The 19,660-nt window shown below is 47.4% G+C and overlaps 1 protein-coding gene across 3 annotated transcripts in view; it reads right to left on the reverse strand.

Moving 5' to 3' along the window:
• Positions 1–19,660, reverse strand: part of Amotl1 (angiomotin like 1) — a 111,384-nt gene that overhangs the window by 12,198 nt on the left and 79,526 nt on the right. For all 3 annotated transcript variants that reach the window (XM_057766691.1, XM_057766693.1, XM_057766692.1), the window contains 3 exons: positions 11,424–11,569; positions 7,412–7,561; positions 2,443–2,633 (listed from right to left, as the gene is read on the reverse strand). In XM_057766691.1, the coding sequence (XP_057622674.1) occupies positions 2,443–2,633; positions 7,412–7,561; positions 11,424–11,569 (487 nt within the window). The remainder of the gene's footprint in view (positions 1–2,442; positions 2,634–7,411; positions 7,562–11,423; positions 11,570–19,660) is intronic.

Genomic DNA, 19,660 nt, shown 5'->3' on the forward strand with positions numbered 1-19,660 from the left:
AAATTCTAGCCAATGCTGTCAGGATGACCTGTGCAGAGCAACAGCCATTTTAATAAGGCCAGCTGTGTCTGCTTGTCAATGACCACCCATCTCCATGTCAGCCAGGCTTGCTGAGAGTCCCTGAAAGGGGGGTAGGGTCATGAGATCTGCAATCAAATGCCATTCTTCCTAAACTGTTGTCTTCAATTCTGCCCTAACTGCACATGGTGTAGGGCCTTGGGAAGGGCTGGAGGACATAGGACGGGGAAAACCAAGAGGGGGGCTGCATCTCTTTACCCTCTGCAGAATCATCATCCTACTGGGTGAAGATTTTCCAGTGTGGCAGCTCTGGGGTCCTCTACACTCCTGCAAGTAACCCCTCTCCCTCTCTCCAAGTGAGCCCAATAAACTCTTAGGCTCTCCATGGTGGCCTTGGTGGAGTGCTATGGTTTGTGCACAAAACCTTCTGAGGAGGGCTAGACACTGTTCACATTTCCCCCAGGGAAAGAATTTAGCACCGGACAGCAAAAACAGTTGCCATATAAAGACCATATTGCTTGATTAAAAATCTGCTTATCGATGCGACACACACAGCTGACCCAAGACTTGAGACTTAATGCTGCAAACAGTCTCTTCTGTCTATTTGTCTGCAGCCAGTAAACACAGAGACAAGCGCTCAAGATTTCATTTTTTTTCTCAAAATAGCTTGTGTTGTCCTCTTCCCCTTGCACCATCAAGAAAGCCATGTTGGAATAACCAAATTGGTTTTTCATTTATTTTTTATTCTGTTTTTATAGGACTTACTTTGTGTTTTCTTGTGTGTGTGCTCTCTTGCACACACAGATACACAGTGTATGGGTGTCCACAGATGCCAGAAGAGGGGGTAGGATGCCTTGGAGCTGGCATTTGGGGCAGACAGGCGTGGAGCCTGTTTCTATCTATGAGAACCTGTGTAGTTTGGTGCAGACGGGTGTGGGGCCCATTGCTATCTATGAGAACTTGTGTAGTTTGGGGCAGACTGGCATGGAGCCGTTGCTATCTACGAGAACTTGTGTGTCTTCAGGCAGCAGTACAGCTTTAAAACTTACCATGGGTGGGGCAGATGCCTTGGTGATTGCCATGTGATGTGGGAGGGTCTTCTGTTTTGAGTTGATTTCATTGGTTAATAAAGAAACTGCCTTGGCCATTTGATAGGTCAGCCCTTAGGTGGGTGGAGTAGACAGAACAGAATGCTGGGAGGAAGAGGGAAGTGAGGTAATTGCCATGCCTCTCCTCTCTGGGTCAGATGCCATGGAGCCAGCTGCCAGGTCAGACATGCTGAATCTTTCCCGGTAAGCCACCACTTCGTGGTGCTACACAGATTATTAGAAATGGGTTAATCAAGATATGAAAGTTAGCCAGTAAGAGGGTGGAACTAATGGACCAGGCAGTGTTTAAATGAATACAATTTGTGTGTTGTTATTTCGGGTGTAAAGCTAGCCGGGCGGGATCCGGGCGGACCGAAAAACAGGCCATGCCTACAGCCATGTAAACATGACTTGAGTTTGAATCCCCAGAACCCGTGTAAGTCTTAGGCTTGTAGCACAGGCCTGTAATCCCAGTCCCCATAGCAAGGTGAGGAGCAGAGGTGGGAGACTCCCTGAGAGCTCCTGGGCTGGCTAGACTGGTGTATTCCATGAAAGAGGGTGAAGTGTCTGTCAGTCAAGGCAGAAGGTGAGCATTAGCGCTGTTCTCTGACACCCCTCCTACGTGTTCCAGCACGTTTGTGCCTGTACTTACATACACACACATACAAGTGTTTAAGTAAGCCAGACACGTGTTAGGAAAGAGGATATAATAATAGCTTTTTTACTTTTTAATTCTGTCATGTATTTTTTTTTTTTTTTGGTTTGGGTGGTGGATACATGTATAAAATATATTTGATATTGAAAGCATAAAATATAGTAACAAGCCTTACAGTTTTCCACCCCAGAAAACAATTCTAATTGTATAAAAGTTCACTGAATTGTATGGACTTTGGGTCTGGTAATTTTTCTGTGTGGTGCTTTTATTTGCAAGTTTGTTTTTTTTTTAAATAATAAAATGTATGAAAATTTTTAAAAAGACAGATCTTGTTCCTTGTGATACGCCTCTCTGGACCTCCTTGGGCCCCCTGAACTTTTTATTTGCTTTTGAGACAAAGTTTAACTGTAGCACAGGCTGTCCTAGAATCCCTCATCCTTCTGACCCAGCCTTCTGAGTGCTGAGATTCCACCGTTAGCCCTGTCTCCAGTCCCCCTCCTCCCCCGTCTGTTGTCCTGAGTGGTGGGACCACCTCTCTCCTCTCAGCTGAGATTCCACCTGTCTGCAGTCCCACCTGTCTGGGGTCCTGAGCCATGGGACCACCTCTCCCCTCTCAGCTGAGATTCCACCTGTCTGCAGTCCCACCTGTCTGCGGTCCTGAGCCGTGGGACCACCTCTCACCTCTCAGCGGTGGCAGCGGCAGCAGCACTCATGGCAAAGTGCCGTATGGTGCTTTCTTCCAGGTATTTCTGCTCCCATTTGGTCATGTCGGCCTCCAGGGCTAGAATCCGCTCCTCCTTCTCCCGTACGAGTTCCATGAGGGCAGGGGCATTATATTCTGGGAGACTGGCTGGCTGGCCATTTCCATGTTTCTGGAGAAGTAAAAACACCATCGTGATGTTCCAAATGGGCCACAAGACATCACACCAAACTGGCCTTCCACTCCCTGAAGGGGGACACGTAAGTCTTTAATTCTGCAGAGTCTACACATCAACATCAGCCAGGTCCATGTTCCCTCTCTCCAACATGAACCACCTCAATTCAGTGGGTCCTAACCCCCATGCCACCTCCATATCCCTTTATTTCATCTAATGCCCACATTGCTCTGTAGAACACGCACTATTCCAGTTTTACAGGCAGAGACTAAGTCCCTGAGAGACCATGTCCATGATTTGATGTTTTTAGCTAATGCAGAGCAAAGCTGGGATTTAAATCCAGGTCTGGCTCCATATCTCAATGTAGACCACATAGTTAATATATACAAATTCAAGAACAGGATTCAGTCCTGGCCTCGTGGCTCTTCCTCCAGAATTCCGAGGAGCAGCTCCAGACTGCCCCCTTGGACATCAGAGGATAAAAGCAGAAAGGCACAGAAGTAGAATGAGATGCCAAAATGTGCAGTTTCTAGCTGCCAGATGGTCACCTGGGAGACACGGGGTGACACGTGAGAAGTGGGTGATCTTTAGTAAGAGGAAATAAGATGGATGCTATCTGGATGTCTCTGGGACTGAGAAGAGTCACACTTTAGACTTCCCCCTTAACTCAGGTATACTTAACCCATCTTTCCCCCTTCATCTCTTCATTCTGACACTGTCATCTGTTTGGGGGGTAACAGAACTTCAGAGAGAGAGAGAAAGAAGGTTGGAATGAAAACTATGTTTGTTTTTTAAAAAAGGATAATAATGGTGGGTAAAGAGTGAATACTTGTGAGCTATTATTTATGGATAATTTAAATTGGTATAGTTTTTGTATATTGATACAAGTTCAAATTATATTTGTTATTTTTGTTTATATTATTTGTACACCTATGCTAAGTTATTCTGCCAGATTGTATATATGCATGCTTCTACCTCTGATGGAGGTGGGTCATCTTTCTATCTGTTGTTTTATTGGTTAAGTAATAAAGAAACTGCCTTGGCCCCTTTAATAGGACAGAAAATTAGGTAGGCGGAGTAAACAGACAGGATGCTGGGAGAAAGAAGCTGAGTCAGGGAGTCGCCATGATTCTCCCACTCCAGACAGACGCAGGTTAAGATCCTCCCTGGTAAGCCAGCTCGTGGGGCTACACAAAATATTAGAAATGGGTTAGATCAATATGTAAGAGCTAACCAATAAGAGACTAGAACTAATGGGCCAGGCAGTGTTCAAAAGAATACAGTTTCCGTGTAATTATTTCGGGGCATACGCTAAGCCATGCGGGCGGCCGGGTGCCGGGGACGCAGCCCCGCCGCTCTTATTACAACATACCTCTGTTTAGGACATTTTGTATATTGATACAACTTTTAGGATATGTTTTCATATTGCATTATATATTACTCCTACCTCTGATCAAGAAACTTATAAATTGTTTACATTTTGAGGTCATTGTCCTCATTTGTTGCACATTTGTTTACAGATTATTTAATATTCTGACATAAAGTTTTAGTTTTTAAGTTACACAGGTATTAAATATTATAGCTCAATAGTTGTTCATGTTTGTTGTACATACAGTCAGATCAATTAGGCTCTTTAGATACATAGAGATTGTATTCTGTCTAGATAGATAATCTTCAACCACTTTAAGGATCTGTAGAACATGGCATTTAAATACTTAGGGTTCTGTTGACATGAGACATGATTGCTCCTGACAGCATCAACCTACTCCTGAGACAATGTTGAGCACCAAAACCACTCTACTCAGAGTTTGTTTTCTTCTTGGCACCATTGACCTTTGGGCAAGGAACTGCTCATACCTCAATCTCTGACAAAGTACATGGTGTCCAGAAATGGACAAGCAGCACACAAGGAAAAAGACTGTCAAATCTTGCCAAGACAGCGTAAGACAGTTCTAGAAAATTTCCTGTCTCTAAAAATGGTCTGTCAGTTACGCTAGGCCTTAGCCAAAGTTGGTTGCTTCAACGTTGCAAAATGAGACTTTGGGTGATTGCTCAGGTAGCTAATTATCTCCGCCATATATTGCTCCCTGCCTACTCAAATAATATTATCTCCCTTCTCAAGCCTTTGATTGGGTTAAAGAGTAGATAGTTGTAGTTACTGTACTCTTATGATCTAGCCAAGCCATTTCCTATACAAGACTTAGACTCCATAGGATAGAATGTTTATTAAAACATTTAGCATACATTCCTTACTTAATATTGTTTATGCTGCTTGTAATTCTAATTATACTTGATATCTGTTCCTAGTGTATATAGTTTTGCATTGGGTGTGGAACTCTCTTATTTAAGCAAAAGGGGGAGGTGGTGTGGGAGCACATTCCACTCCTTCAGCCAATAGCCTTTAAGATACCAGCCCACTTGGGTGTGGTCTCTGATACTCTAAAAGCAGTTGTAAAGCTTGCACCTGCTCTCTTGCTTCCAGCTCCCACTTCAGGCTGCTAGACTCTGTTCCTGTTCATGCAGAGGACTGTTATCTAGGACAGCGATCTGTAAGTTTTTTTCTTAAATAAATAGCCCTTTTATTATTCATAATTCTAAACTGGTGTGGGATTATTTTGTGATTTCCATCTTCAATCCTGCCACTGCTGTTCTCTAGATGAACCTGGGCTCTCACAGCACCCACCCCTGCCCCATGCATACCAAGAGCGCTGTTCATATGCTTGGGGAGGCATGGGGGTGAGAATGCATGGCAATAGGTATGCATAGGGAATGCATAGGAGTGTGCTTGCACAGGGGATGAACATGTGGGGGGGGGGAGCATGGGTGTGTGTGTGTGAGGATGAGTATGTGTGACATGCACGGATGCATTGAGCAGAGGCAAGCATGTGCAGGGGGAGTAACCACGTGTTGGGGTGACCAATATGTGGGTAGGGATGAGTGTACATGGAGGGTGACTATGTATGCTGGCAAACATGTTGGGGGGTGAGTCTGTACAGAAACAACATGTTATATAGGGTGTGTATGAGGTATGTGTGGGTATATACATATGATTGCAGCATATCCGTATGAGTCTAGACTCACATTCCTTCTTTATTTACAGTTGTGAAACATTCCTTTACACTGTGTGTATATACGCCACTGTGATCGGTTTAATAAAGAGCTACATGGCCAATAGCTAGGCAGAGAATGCTGGGAAGAAGGGCAGAGCCACCAGGAGTCACCAGCAGATGCAGAGGAAGCAGGACATGCAGGAGTAGTAACTAACCATGAGACACGCGGCAGCGTGTAAATTAACAGAAATGAGCTAAGTTACCAGAGCTAGCTAGAAATAAACCTAAGCTATGGGCCGAGCTTTCATAACAATAATAAGTCTCTATGCTGGCTTTTGTAAGCTGGCACCCTCCCCCAAATTCATCTAAATCCATCTAGAGTTGAGTCTGGTCTCACAGCACCTAAGATAAAAGACCTGGCATGCTTTGTAGCTAAGCTGACCAGAGGACATGCTTTCAACCACTCGGCCCTATCCAGTAGACAATTCCACGGAGCCTGCCTCGCAAATACCCCAGGCAGCTGCAGGGAGAGCTTCCCACCTCCCTAGAAAACCAGGGGGCTTAGCTAGGCTTTCTATTGTTACAACAAAACACTAGACCAAAAAAGCAAGTTGGGAAGCAAAGGGTTTATTTGGCTTCCACTTCCACATTGCTCTTCACTATCAAAGGAAGTCAGGACAGAAGCCTGGAGGCAGGAGCTGATGCAGAGGCCATGGAGGGGAGCTGCTTACTGGCTTGCTGTCCCTGGCTTGCTGTCTGCTTTCTTATAGAACCCAGGACCACCAGCTTGGGGATGGCACCACCCACCATGGCCAGGCCCTCTCCCACTGATCACTACTTGAGGAAATGCCTGACAGCTGGATCTCATGGAGACATCTCCTCCACTGAGGGTCCTTCCTGTCTGGTGACTCCAGCTTGCGTGAAGTTGACACACGACCAGCATACTGGACAAGCCCCAGCACATCTGAGGCTGGAGCCTCTGGCTTGCCTGACTTGGCGTTTCCCGCAGGAATTCTCTTTGCTGAGACATGTATGGACCCTGGGCTGGTGCCCTCTCAGGGCTTCCTCACAGCTGAGCTTCAGACCAGCTGTAGTAGGCAGAGCAGATGTCTTATTACAGGGAGCCTTAAGTGCCTTCCCCAACTGAATTCAGTGACCAACATGACCCTGCCTTCCTCAGCTGAACTCAGTGACCAATGTGACGCCTGCTCACCCTTACCTGCAGCTGCGCCTTGGTTTCCCAGTGTCATCACTTGGAGACTTCAGGGAAGCCCCGACTTTACCACCTAGCCCTGTTAGGGGCTCTTCTCTGATCTACCACAGGCTCCCCTAACCTGAACTTCTCCCCAGGTGCTGGTTCTCTGCTGGCTACAGAAGAAAGCCAATCTCCCCATTTGGCCAAGTGCCTTCCATGGTTGGGCATCACCTCATCAGAATTCACCCCACAGACACTCCTCCAGAGCAGCACCCAGCTGCCCTGGCCTCACAACATTTTCAAAGCCCTGCCCTTCACCTGTCCTCCTCCGCCACTGTATTCTCATCCTGCGTGCCCATTAAATCAACGTCCCCCATGTAAGGTCACCTAAAGTGCGGTCCCCTCTTTCTAGGCTCAAGTCAGAGACCCGAGTCCCCCTGGAGGCCATGTAGGTGCAGAGTCCCTTGGACGGCCCTCAAGGGGCTCCTAGGTGGATCTGTAAGCCGCCATGCCATCTGATTGTCGCTCACCTGCTGTGTCCGCAGAGCATCCAACTCCCTTTCTAGCCAGGTCCGCAGCCTGCGTTCCATCTGCTCCCGCTTCTCGCATGCAGACTGCAGCTGGGTCAGGGCCTGCTGCAGCTTCTCAACCTTCTCCACATAGGCCTGCTTCTCTCGTAGCTGAGGGAGACAGCGAAACAGTACAGAATGGACACCTGTCAGCGCTACAGTTGGGCCGGAGCACAGCTGGAGACCCCAGCTGAACTGTGACGTGCGCACCGCCCCATTCTGTCCCTCATGAGCCTGTGGGAGGTACAGCAAGAGGGCCAGGAGGTTAGGGATGGAAGGTCCCCTGACGGCCTGCTATGGGCCTTGTGAACAGCTCTGCATTCTCTGCCTCATTACTGGTTTTAATCATAGCACCTACAGCCGCTGGAATGAGATCAGCAATACTTAGTCTCTAAAGTTAAATGAAAAATCATAAATCAGATGTTATTTACACTATCACAACTGTATCTTCTACTTATACATAGATTCATGAAAAAAAAAAGCCTGGAAAAGAGCCTTAAAGTACTTGTCACATTTATCTGTATGGCAGAAAGGTTCTTCCTGCAAGAATAAGAAATTTATTATTTTCTAATTTTCTCTAGTAAAGAATTATTTCTATAAGTAATACATGATAAGTATAAATAATAAAACAATACATTATGTAATGAACATGCTACAATTATTTCTACAATGGAGGAATTATATATATATATGCATATATATGATTTGTATGTATGCATACAAACATGTGCCCCTTTGTGCGTTTGCTAGTGAATGGAACAACCTTCTCCTCTGCAGCTGAATAGCTTCCTACAGGGACAGGAAGGGCACAGTGAGCACCGGAGGCCACGAATGAATGTGAGGTGATTGCATAAACATACCATCAGGCACGGGTTTAGTGTCAGCACCCACAGGGCCAATCCTAACCCTCAATACTGGGTGCTGTCCTGCTCTGAAAGTCTGGCTCACATTCAGAAATCCAGGTGTTTTCTAGCTTCCTGGGAACCAACTTGAGCCAAGAAATCATACCAAAACATTTACTGGATCTGGTGCTCTGCAATAAGACAGCGATGTTGTTTTCCTGTCTCTTTATGAGTGACTCAGCCCAGCACTGTAGCACACTCACACAGTCGGGCAGCGACGTGCCTGGTCTGGCAGCCTGTTGCTGAGGGAGGCTCCGCCGTGAGCCATGCCTGCTTCTGCTCAGCCTTATCAGAGCCACTGGATTAATAGAGCCCTTCCGATTGCGCCAGGAGAGGACAGCTACAACCAACTTTGGGGTAATTTTCTTTCATGGAGCTTGATTGTTCGCTTCTGAGAGACTACAGGCAGGTTCCTGGGCTAGCGGCCGTGCTGGAGCAAACGCTGTGGTGTTCCACCATGCACACCTAGGCGTCTGTTAGCTGGAGTGAGCAGTGTGTCTCCAGTGCCTGGGACAGACCAGCTTCCGGCCAGTCCTCAGTGCTAATGTTAAGTGAAGGCGCATATCCCTGAGCGTCTGCAAGATCCTCGAACGTGGGGCTCTGCCCCTCTATTGGGTTCAGCCTGAAGGCTGGCAAGGAGGATTTCCCAATGAGGATGATTTGTGACAGCCATTCTGCCAGCTGGAGTTTTCAGAGCACTAGGGTACCAGGCACTGTGCTCTGTAGGCTGTCTCTCAGTTACTCCTGCCATGCTCTACACCACCTTCACACTCTATACTAAGCTATATACCATACTATATACTATCCTGGGTGGATGGGAAAGCTGAGGGCAAATGGGCACCGTGATGGGTCATGGTCACGTAGCTGCTATGTCAGGGAGCTTGTACGCTCGACTCTCACTAGCCTGGCTCCACGTCCATACTGCAATAGCAGGTAAAGTAGTACGAAGGGAGCAGTAGGTACAAGATCCAAGATGAATCAAAACCCTTCCAAAGAAACCTGTGTAAGAACAGAGAGTAGGAGTGATAGCCAAGACCTAAGCCATCTTACAAAGAGCTTCACCCAGCCAGCCAGGCATATAAAAGTGAGGCCAAGAGGAGACCATGGCAGAGTTTAGGAATCAGTGACAAGAGCCATGAGAGTGACCAGTCACATTTCAGCGGCCCATAAATGACTTTCACTTCTGCGAGGTCTATGAACACTAAATGAAGGACTGACAAGATGGCTCAGCAGGTGCTTGCTGTGCAAGAATATCAACCTGCATGCTATGACATGGGTCTTCCTCTACATGCATGCGATGACACGTATCCTTCTCCACATGCATGCTATGTCACGTGTCCTCCTCGACATGCATGCTATGACCTGGGTCCTCCTCTACATGCATGCTATGACATGTGTCCTCCTCCACATGCATGCTATGACATGTGTCCTCCTCCACATGTATGCTATGACACATGTCCTCCTCCACATGTATGCTATGACACATGTCCTCCTCCACATGTATGGTATGACACATGTCCTCCTCCACATGTATGGTATGACACAGGTCCTCCACATGTATGGTATGACACATGTCCTCCTCCACATGTATGGTATGACACAGGTCCTCCACATGTATGGTATGACACAGGTCCTCCTCCACATGTATGGTATGACACAGGTCCTCCTCCACATGTATGGTATGACACATGTCCTCCTCCACATGTATAGTATGACACATGTCCTCCTCCACATGTATGGTATGACACAGGTCCTCCACATGTATGGTATGACACATGTCCTCCTCCACATGTATGGTATGACACAGGTCCTCCTCCACATGTATGCTACAACACAGGTCTTCCTCCACACGCATACTGACATGTGTCCTCCTCCACATGCATGCTATGACACATGTCCTCCTTCACAATATGGTATGACACAGGTCCTCCTCCACATGCATGCTACAACACAGGTCTTCCTCCACATACATACTGACATGTGTTTTCTTCCACATGCATGCAATGACACAGATCCTCCTCCACTTGCATGCTATGACACGGGTCCTTCTCCACATGCATGCTATGACATGGGTCCTCTATATTCATGCTATGACACATGTCCTCCTCCTCATACCATGCACACACAATAATAATACATTTTAAAAGGGAATAAATGAAAGAGTTTACAAAATTGAATTTCCTTAGTTCCATGCATGGAGACAAGCCCTCAAGAGTGATTTTACTGAGGACAACAATACAGACAACAATACAGGGGTCCAGGCCTCCCTCGCTCAGAGTGGACCCACTGTCAAAGGTCAAAGGGCACTTTCTACAATGACAAGGTAGATGCTCTTGGCTGCCACTCAGGATTCTCCTGCTGGTATTAAAATCTGAGCTTTCACATGGAATTTGTAAGGTTAAAATGAACCTAAGGGGTACAGCCCTCACTGCCTTCTGTTCCAAGCACCAGGCTAAGTACTGGTCTGCTCTCTTGCTGCCCTCCAGACTTGCTGGCATCTACTTACCAAGATGATGTCTGCTTAGGGTGCCTCATCACAGAAGTGCCAGCCACCTCTGCAGGGAGCCACAAGGTGCAGGCCTGCAGGTAACCCCTTTCCTCCTCCTGCCTCAGTTTACAGCCCAGAGTCCATAGCTTACACCTTAAACATGATCTTTGGATTCCTCTCTTGGGGTAAAAGGGACAGTCAATGCAATGACAAAGCTAAGCTGAAGAGTTGGTTTCACTCAGACTGCTAAACCAGCATTTCCTGGGTTCAGGGTGTAGGGTATGGCACCAGCCCAACCCTCCTGACTAATTCTTGGCCTTAGAATTGGGCGCACAAAGACCCAGCCATGGCAGCTCCTTTGCTCTACTGATACCAGAAGCTTCTGGTCATACCAATCATTTGCAGTCCTGGGCACTTGCCTACCAACAGGGTGGGTGTGGGGCCTTGCTTGGATCATGCTCTTACTACCTGCCTTTCAGATTCTGCCTGCCTCCGTGATGGAAAACCCTTTACTCATTTGCACCTGGGGGGTTCCTCTCAACTCTCCCGTCTCTCCTCTGTCCCTTTCCCACGCTGCTCTCACCTCTTCCTCCAGCTTGATGACTCTGGCCTGGGCATTGCTCAAAGCCTGGTCCAGGATCTCAATATGCCTCCGATGGTCCTCGCTTGCACTCCGCACTGCTGCCAACTCCATTTCCAACTTTTCCTTTTCCTTCAAGAATTCTTTGTCTGGAAGGGCGGAAAAACAGAACAAGCTCTATCAGAAAGTGCTTAGCCTCAGGCTCATTGCCAGGCTACATCTGGAAGGACTGAAAATAAAAACCATGCAAATAGCAGTGATTTGCTGCTGCTGCTGCTGCCGCCGCCGCTGCCGCTGCTTGGCAGCAATGAAGGGCGAGTGAAGGAAAGACTTCCTCAAGACAGCACCCTTGTCTCTGCTAGGGACGTGTGTCCAGTGACGAGGTGCTGGGTTGCATCAGTGGGACAGTGCATGATAAGCATACACAAGGTGCTGGGTTTGATCCCAGCATAACAAGAAGGAAGCGGAAAGTGCACGCAGGAGCCCCACGTTCTCCTGGACTCACTACTCTACAACACCGACTGTGATGCTCCCACCTGTGGCCTGTGAGTTCACTGCATGTTCCCAACCTCCCTTGCTTGCATCCATCTTTCAAGCCTCGGGTCAAAGGGCAGGTACCACTTGCAATAATATTAAAATTCCCATTTTTGGAATGGTAAACCGAGGTCTCTAAGAAGGGGTTCATTCAACTGCAGCATGATGAGGAGGGAGCCTCAAGCCTGACCCCCTTCTATGAAGGGCCCCAAATCTCCCCCTAGTCTTGTCAAGAAGGAATAAGAACTTCAGATTTAGAAAAAACATCGCCCTGTTCTACAAAAGATGGCGGTCACATGTCTTTGCAAGTAGAAGCTGTGACCTAATCACCTCCTCCACCTTTCTGATCAGTCCTCCCAAGAACAGGAAAGACCACAGCCATGAGACACCTGTTTCTTATGGAAAATGTGTTTCTTGCTACAAAAGCAGTTTTTATTCATTTTAAATATACATTATTTAGATAAGATTTCTATAGTATGAAAATGCTTGAAAGAATTTAACATGTGAGAATCAAGGAGTCAGGCTAGGTGGTGCAGGCCTGAAATCCTAGATATTCGGGAAACTGAGGCAGGACGATGACAAGTTCAGGGCTTGACTGGGTTACAGTGACTTCAAAGCTAGCCTGCGCAACTTAGTGAAACCCTGCCTCAAAAGAAAAGGTCAAAGAGGGCTGGAAGTGTGGCTCAGTGGTAGAGCACTTGCCTAGAATACGCATGCCTAGATTCAATCTCTATTATAAGCAAAAACAGAGTAAGGGGTTGGTTATAACTCTACAAGAGAACCCCATGCGGCCATTCACACTAGAAAAACATATCATGATTAATGTGCTTGCTGGCTAGTCTTTCACCAGCTTTACACTAGTTTAGGGTCATCTGGGTAGACAGAGCTTCACTTGAGAAAATGCCTCTATGAGATTGTCCTGTAAGCAAATTTATGGGACATTTTCTTAATGATTGATGTGGGAGGGCCCAGCCCACTGCAGGCAGTGCCATCCCTGGGCAGGGGGTCCCATGTTGTAAGAAAGCAAACTTAGCAAGCCATGGAGAGCACGTCTGTAAACAGCTCTCCTCCATGGCTTCTGCTTGAGTTCCTGCCTCCAGGTTCCTGCCTGGAGTTCCTTCCCTGGTTTCCCTGATGATTATAACCTATGAGTTAAATAAACCCTTTGTTCCCCCCAGGGAACTATTGGTCATGGTGTTTTTCTTTTTTACAGTAACAGAAGCAAACGAGAATGACTGATAAAATGTACTTAACAAAACCATACACACAATATTTGTATTTATAGAACAGACACGTAACTCCAACAGCAGCTAGAGCAGAATTTGATTTTCTATATTATGCCACCTGAACACTGGTACCAACTGTCCAAGCCCCACACCCTGGAAGCTACACCAGCATGCTGCAGTGGGTGCAGGCATTCACTCAACATTTCCTTCCACGGCAATCACTCATGACTGTAAGCAAGCAGCTCTCGAGCATGGAGGGCCAGCACTGTGAGCTGAGAAGCAAGTGAAGGAGGATTTCTCCAAAGTTGCAGAAAAGGTGGGTTTGGATGTGGGACATGGTGGCAAAAAAGGCCGAGGACGCATTGCTTGCACACAGAGTCACCAGGAGTGTCAGCAGGGTTCTCAGGAACCAAGCACACCTAGTGCACTGGGTAAGGAGGGAAAGCCCAGGAGCAGGACTTGGGGCGCCTGGCACCCACTGGCATGTCCTCACTGAAGTGAGCCACTCTTGCAATAGCAAGTTATGTCAGAAGACTTCAGGAGACAGCTACTGCTCAGCTGGGGACAGGGTGTGCTTCCTGGGAAGAAAGGTGACTCGGGTCACCAAAACCCGCTCCCAGAGCAGAGCTGGACTTCAGGCTTCTTCTGTCCCTCTGCAGTGACCAACTACCATCCTTCCTTCCCTTTCTGTGAGGTTTCAAGCACAGAACACAGGCTTGAAAGCCCCGAACAAGTGGGTTGTTGGCCCCACCGTTCATGGCCCCCACGGGGCCTCAGCACTTCACTTTTCCTGTCAAACTCTTGGAGAGCCAAGGACAATCTCCCAGGGGCTCGATGAAAATGCTGGGAACATGGGACCTGACAGCCTTGTCCAGATCTGAGCACCCAGGGTGATTGGGTCTAAGCTCATCTGGTTATGAATCTAAGCATCAAGATTCCTCTCTTTACAAAAGGTACACGTTCCTTTTGACCCAAAGCAGTCAAGCGGCAGGCTAAGCTCATGAACTGAAACTGTGACCATCACTTAGTGCTTTCCAAACCCAAATGGCTATAATTGTTAGGTTACAACGGCAGGTGTTCTGACACTCCAACATGCGCGTGCACACACACGCATGCACGCACACACACGCATGCGCGCACACACACGAGGGGGGAATGATGCCAGCATTTGCCTTTTCTTAGATATGAGTAAACTTTAGTGTCAAAAGACCTGAATTTGAATTTGACCTGCATATGACAGTAACTGTAGCCAAGGACAGAGTCAGCCCAACGAGTGAACGGACTGTACATACACATACACACACACACACACACACACACACACACACACACGGTTCATGGAGTCAACTGGCAAGTGCACACCCACATAAAACTAACGTTTTTTGTTGTTTTTGTTTGTTTGTTTGTTTGTTTTACAGAAAGAAAGATGGAACTGGGGGCATGACCAGCAAACTAAGCCGGTTCCACACAGCCACACTTTACGTTTTCTCTCATCTATGGACGTGAGTGTAGGGTAAAAGGGACAACAGGAGTAGGAAACCAACCAATCACTGAGCACCCTGACTCTGAACCCAGAGCCAGTGAAGAAACACACCCTGTATTTGAGACCTGGCCCAGGGAGAGACATCTTTATCCCTGAACCCAGGACTAAAAGACATGTGTTCTGCCTCTGAAACTAGTGTCAAAGAAACACACTTTGTCCCTAGAATCAGAGCCGGTGAAAGAAATATGCCCTGGTCCTAAGATTAGAGTCAAAAAGCTAAAAAGGACCAGTGAAAGAAACACAGTTTGGCCATGAAGTCTGAGCCATCTCTGCCTCTGACCAGCTAAATTGACCAATCACTGAGCAGGGAAAAACTAACCAATCCCCTGTCTCCCTGGGAAAACTCCACCCCTAAGAGGCCCTATAGAAGTCTCTCCATCCTTCAGTTAAGAGCTGCCATTAATTCCTCCCTGGCAGAGGCAGCTACTCTCCTGGATTCCTCCTTCCCTAATAAATCTCTTTCTCAAAGAGTCTTGGGTGATGTCCTTCATTTGCAGGCACAGAGCAGAAGAACCTGGCTGGGATGTCCCTTTGGGGACTGAGCTGAAAACCTTGCTGAGACACTCCTGAGGGATATCAGCAAGGCAGAGCAGAACAGAAGAACCTTGCTAGGGAGCTCCTTAAGGGGAGCTGAGCAAGGCCAGCAGAGGAAAAGTAACAACTTTTTGCTGCTGGAGGTGACTGCTATATTTCTTCAGGGGGCTTCCCCTTAGCAGAGTGTTAGCAGAAGAAACATCTTGGGCTGGAGAAGAAGCAGATAGCTCTGCTAGGATGCTCCTGTAAGGGAACAGAGCAGAGCTCAGCTGGAGCTGCTCTCCAGGAGAAGGGCAGGATCCCTGTATCCTGTGGAGAGACCATCCCCCGCCATCCCCCAGATTCAGGTAGCCTAGCTTCTGGATAGTCAGGACACCTTCCCTCCAGGGCTGAGCTGCCCTATTGCAGCTCTAAGTATATCCTGGCTTCCCGATAAGTCAGGATATCCCAACACCACTACCGTACCACATTCCCCTACAGTGAGACTGCAGATGGAAGGGACTAGCAGACAGCAGGGAGGGTGAACAGGAACAGGAGAGGAGCAGAGGGTGTGTGTGTCAATATAGACACATAAGAAAATGCGTGATGAAACCCATTATTTTACACAATTAAAGCAGGATAATAAGATAAATTTCAAAATATCAGGGCTGGTGAGATGGCTCAACAGGTAAAGAACCCTGCCACCCAGCCTGGTGATTTAAGTCAAGTCCTAGGATCCACACGGTGGAACGAGAGAGACAGCTCCTGCGAGTTGTCATCTGGCCTCAAAGTGCACAATGCCACATGTGCACCGCCACACACAATAAAAACACTGCAAAATAAGACGTTCTAAGTAATAAAAAGAGCTTTGCATGATGGCTCACACCTACAATTCCTGAGGAACTGAGGCAGGAAAATCATGAATTCATGGCCAGTCTGGTGACTTCAGACTTGGAGCATGCCTCTGTCCTTATGTAGACTTCACACAGGCTACGAGCTCCTGGCCCACTGACAGGAAGTGGTGCTCTTGATCACATGGTTTCCAAACAAAATCCTGGGTAATACCTATCATAGCATCTGCCATGCTTGCATTACGTCACACTCATCTGGGCTGCTGTTTGAGGCGGGTATCATTATCATTTCTTGTTCAGCTGAAGAAAATGGCAGTAAGAATGCAAAAACATCTCACCCAGTATTATTAGTGGGAATGGCAGAATTTGCACTCACACCCTGCTCGTCTCACTATGCACTTGCCCATGTAACTGTACACAAACACACACTTCAGAAGCACAGGCTACACAAAGGTCTCATTATAACCCAACCCACCGCTGCATAGACTCAACTCACACTGGATTTTTCCAGACACATCACATTACAGTCATACATGTGTCCACTCACAAGTATTAATTAGGCAGCCTGGAGGCAGCCCACGGCACTGGTGAAAAGCTCAGGATGGATATCAAGAAAGGTGAGGTTTGCAGCGATGCTTTGAATGCACGCCAGTGTATGCTGGAGGTCCAAACATCCTGTTATTATAAAGATCCTCGGGATGTCGAATCAAGAAAGCCCTGGACCTTGTCTAAGGAGCAGTGGACAAAGCATGAGGAGGACAAATCCTACCTTGAACGCTATCTGAAAGAGGTCGTTTGGGAAAGAAGAGAGAGAGAAGGGATGAAGAAGTGACCTTGAACGCTATCTGAAAGAGGCCATTCGGGAAAGAAGAGAGAGAGAAGGGGTGAAGAAGTGACCTTGTGGTTGAGACCCGTGGATGCGCCTGGTCTCGGCATATTTTTATGAAGTTGTTTCAACCTGAACCACAATTTAACAATTATTTGTTCTGCAGACGCCTCGCTTTAAATAAATATCTATTGTAACCATAAAAAAAGAACCTAAACGCTATTCTGGTCTATATTTTTTAGTAGGAACATCTGAATCTGACTGGGAAATGAATGACGTGAGAGCAGGCCGCGTGATTCTGCGAGAACTCACTTGGGAGTCTCTCACTGCCCACTCATGTCACTAAGACTTCCAACACAAGAACTCCGTGCTCACTCCCCAGCATGCATCTCGGGGTAAAATGGGAAACTGTCACGAGATCCGGGCACTAAGAGTTGACCTCTGGGGAAAGGGGGAAGATAAAGAAAAGCAAATCCCAATTCTAGCCTCGGCTTTTTGTCAATAAACATTTGCAGGGGCTCAACAAAGGTCTCAGGGGGCTGTGTACCACAGGCTTATCTCTCCTTCGCCTCCTGTCCTTCCTTCCATTCTTCCTTTCCTCTCTCTCTCCTCTCTCTTTCTTCATGTGTGTGTGTGTGTGTGTGTGTGATAGTATCTCTTGTATCCCAGGCTAGCCTTGAACATGAGATGAAGCTGGAGCACCCTGACCTTCCACCCCTCCTGTTTACAGCTCATGAATGCTGGGATTTTCTTATGCTAGGAGTGGAACCAGGACTGGGCAGACTAGGCAAGGACTTGCTATACAAACGTAGCTGCGCCCCAGCTGCTGCAGTTGCTGCCCCCTCCTCCGTTCCCCTCCTCTTCTTCCTCTTTCACTGCCAGGGTGGGAAATGAGATCAGTAAACTGTGGTCCATGGCCTGCTTTCGTTGTATTGGGCTGTGGCTCCACCCACGTGTTTAGGAATTATCTGCGGGTGTTCCGGGGCTACAGCTGACGAACCGAACACCTGTGTCCAGGCCTGCACTTCACACCATCATCCCTCCGCAGAAAGAGTTTGCTTGTCGTGGCCTGGAACACAGAGTTCACCAACTACTCGTTTAAATCAAAGATCATGGAGGCCAGTTCATTGGAAACTGAGTAAATATTTACCAGATGCCTCTAAGTTCCTGGTTCTGGAAACACCCAAGTAGGAGTAGGGCAGGCAGGTCGGACCCCACGTTTGGAGAGTGGACGGGGCAGTGGAGGAAGTGATTATCCATTACTGATCTGTAGTTGTAGAGGGTGTGCGCAGAGGCAAGGCTGCAGGACACACATGGAGTGTGTTGCCGGAATATCTAACTCCTCTCAGAAGGCTTCCCCGAGTAGCTGCCATTTGCCTGGCTTATTGGACAGCTTCCTGTTTCTGTGAGGGTTCCCTGAGGCCACATGAAGCCCAAACGGTGTTCCACTTCCTCCACCCATCTGGCTCACTGTGTCGTGGAAGGAATATGCCCCTTGTAAGCAGATTTTAACTCTGTCACTATGATGCCAAGTTAAACAACCATCAATGTGAAAATCCTAACAGGCTTCCTGGAAGCAGCCGGACATCACTACGTGACTGTGGTCTCCTTTCACCAGCTCTGTTCATCAGGCAAGGACAGCCAGAGCCTAAGTGCACTTCCATTTACTTTGACACGAGGGAGAAGATTCCTTTGAATGTAGCCACCCTGTAGACCGCACTCGTCTAGTCCCTGTAAAGACCTGGCTTCCTCGGGGTGCTTGCCAGAGTTAAACCAAGTGGATGAAGCCTGAGATGTTCTGCTTCTATACAGCATGGCTGAGTGAGCCTTGAAGGCATTCTTGGGGAATTTGCTCCCCTGAGAGTTGTCAAGCTGTGGAGACCAGGCCCCTGGGTTGTTCTCACATGACTACGACACCCTGAAGAGCACATATGTCCAGCCAGTCAGGTCTGTCTCATCCAAAAATGTCACAAGGCTTGACATAATCCCTTAAAAATTACATAAAATGAAATTTCATATCTCCTAACCTAGCTTCCCCATATCTAATATTTTCTTTTTAGCTCCCTAGCCTAAAACAGAAAGAAATCTGTATAAGCTAATTTTCATAAAGAAATGGCAAAAAAAAAAAAAAAAAAGGCCCAATGACTGAGAAGTTGCAGCTAAGCTTGACAAACATTCCCAGGGGGCTGCTTTTGTGGTAACCTGCCTTGAAGTGGGAGGGGGGCGAGAATGGGAAAGTGTGAACCTCAGTTAATCTGAAGGACAAAGAACCCCCAACTTCAAACAGCCAGACCAAACAGGTGACGGTCTATAGTCTTGTTCTTCAGTAACGATTTAGCTTGACACCGTCATCCTACAATCTATAAAAATTTGGTAAAACATACAGGCAAAACCATGAAACAAACAAATCTTTGAGTTCCTCTAGTGATGACGTGACATCATCATAGGGAACAGGAAGGGGGACTTCCTCAAGGTCCTCAAACTCCTGCGCACTGAACTTCCAGGACTGTCCACACTGGCAGGACTCATGACTGAGCAGAGCCCAGAGGACTGTGAAGTTGCCATGTTGGCCTTCAGAACTCAAGGGCAACTACACAGAGCAGAATTCAGTTTTTATTATTATTTTTGAAGTGTGTGTGTCTGTGTCTGTGTCCCTTTGCACATACATGTGGACACCAAGCTCCTGACTATCTACCTTCTCTTTCCCTCTCTTCCACATCAGCCGAGGTGGTTGTCAACCCCACACC

The sequence above is a fragment of the Chionomys nivalis genome, chromosome 4 (genome assembly GCF_950005125.1).
Source record: "Chionomys nivalis chromosome 4, mChiNiv1.1, whole genome shotgun sequence".
Taxonomy (NCBI): domain Eukaryota; kingdom Metazoa; phylum Chordata; class Mammalia; order Rodentia; family Cricetidae; genus Chionomys; species Chionomys nivalis.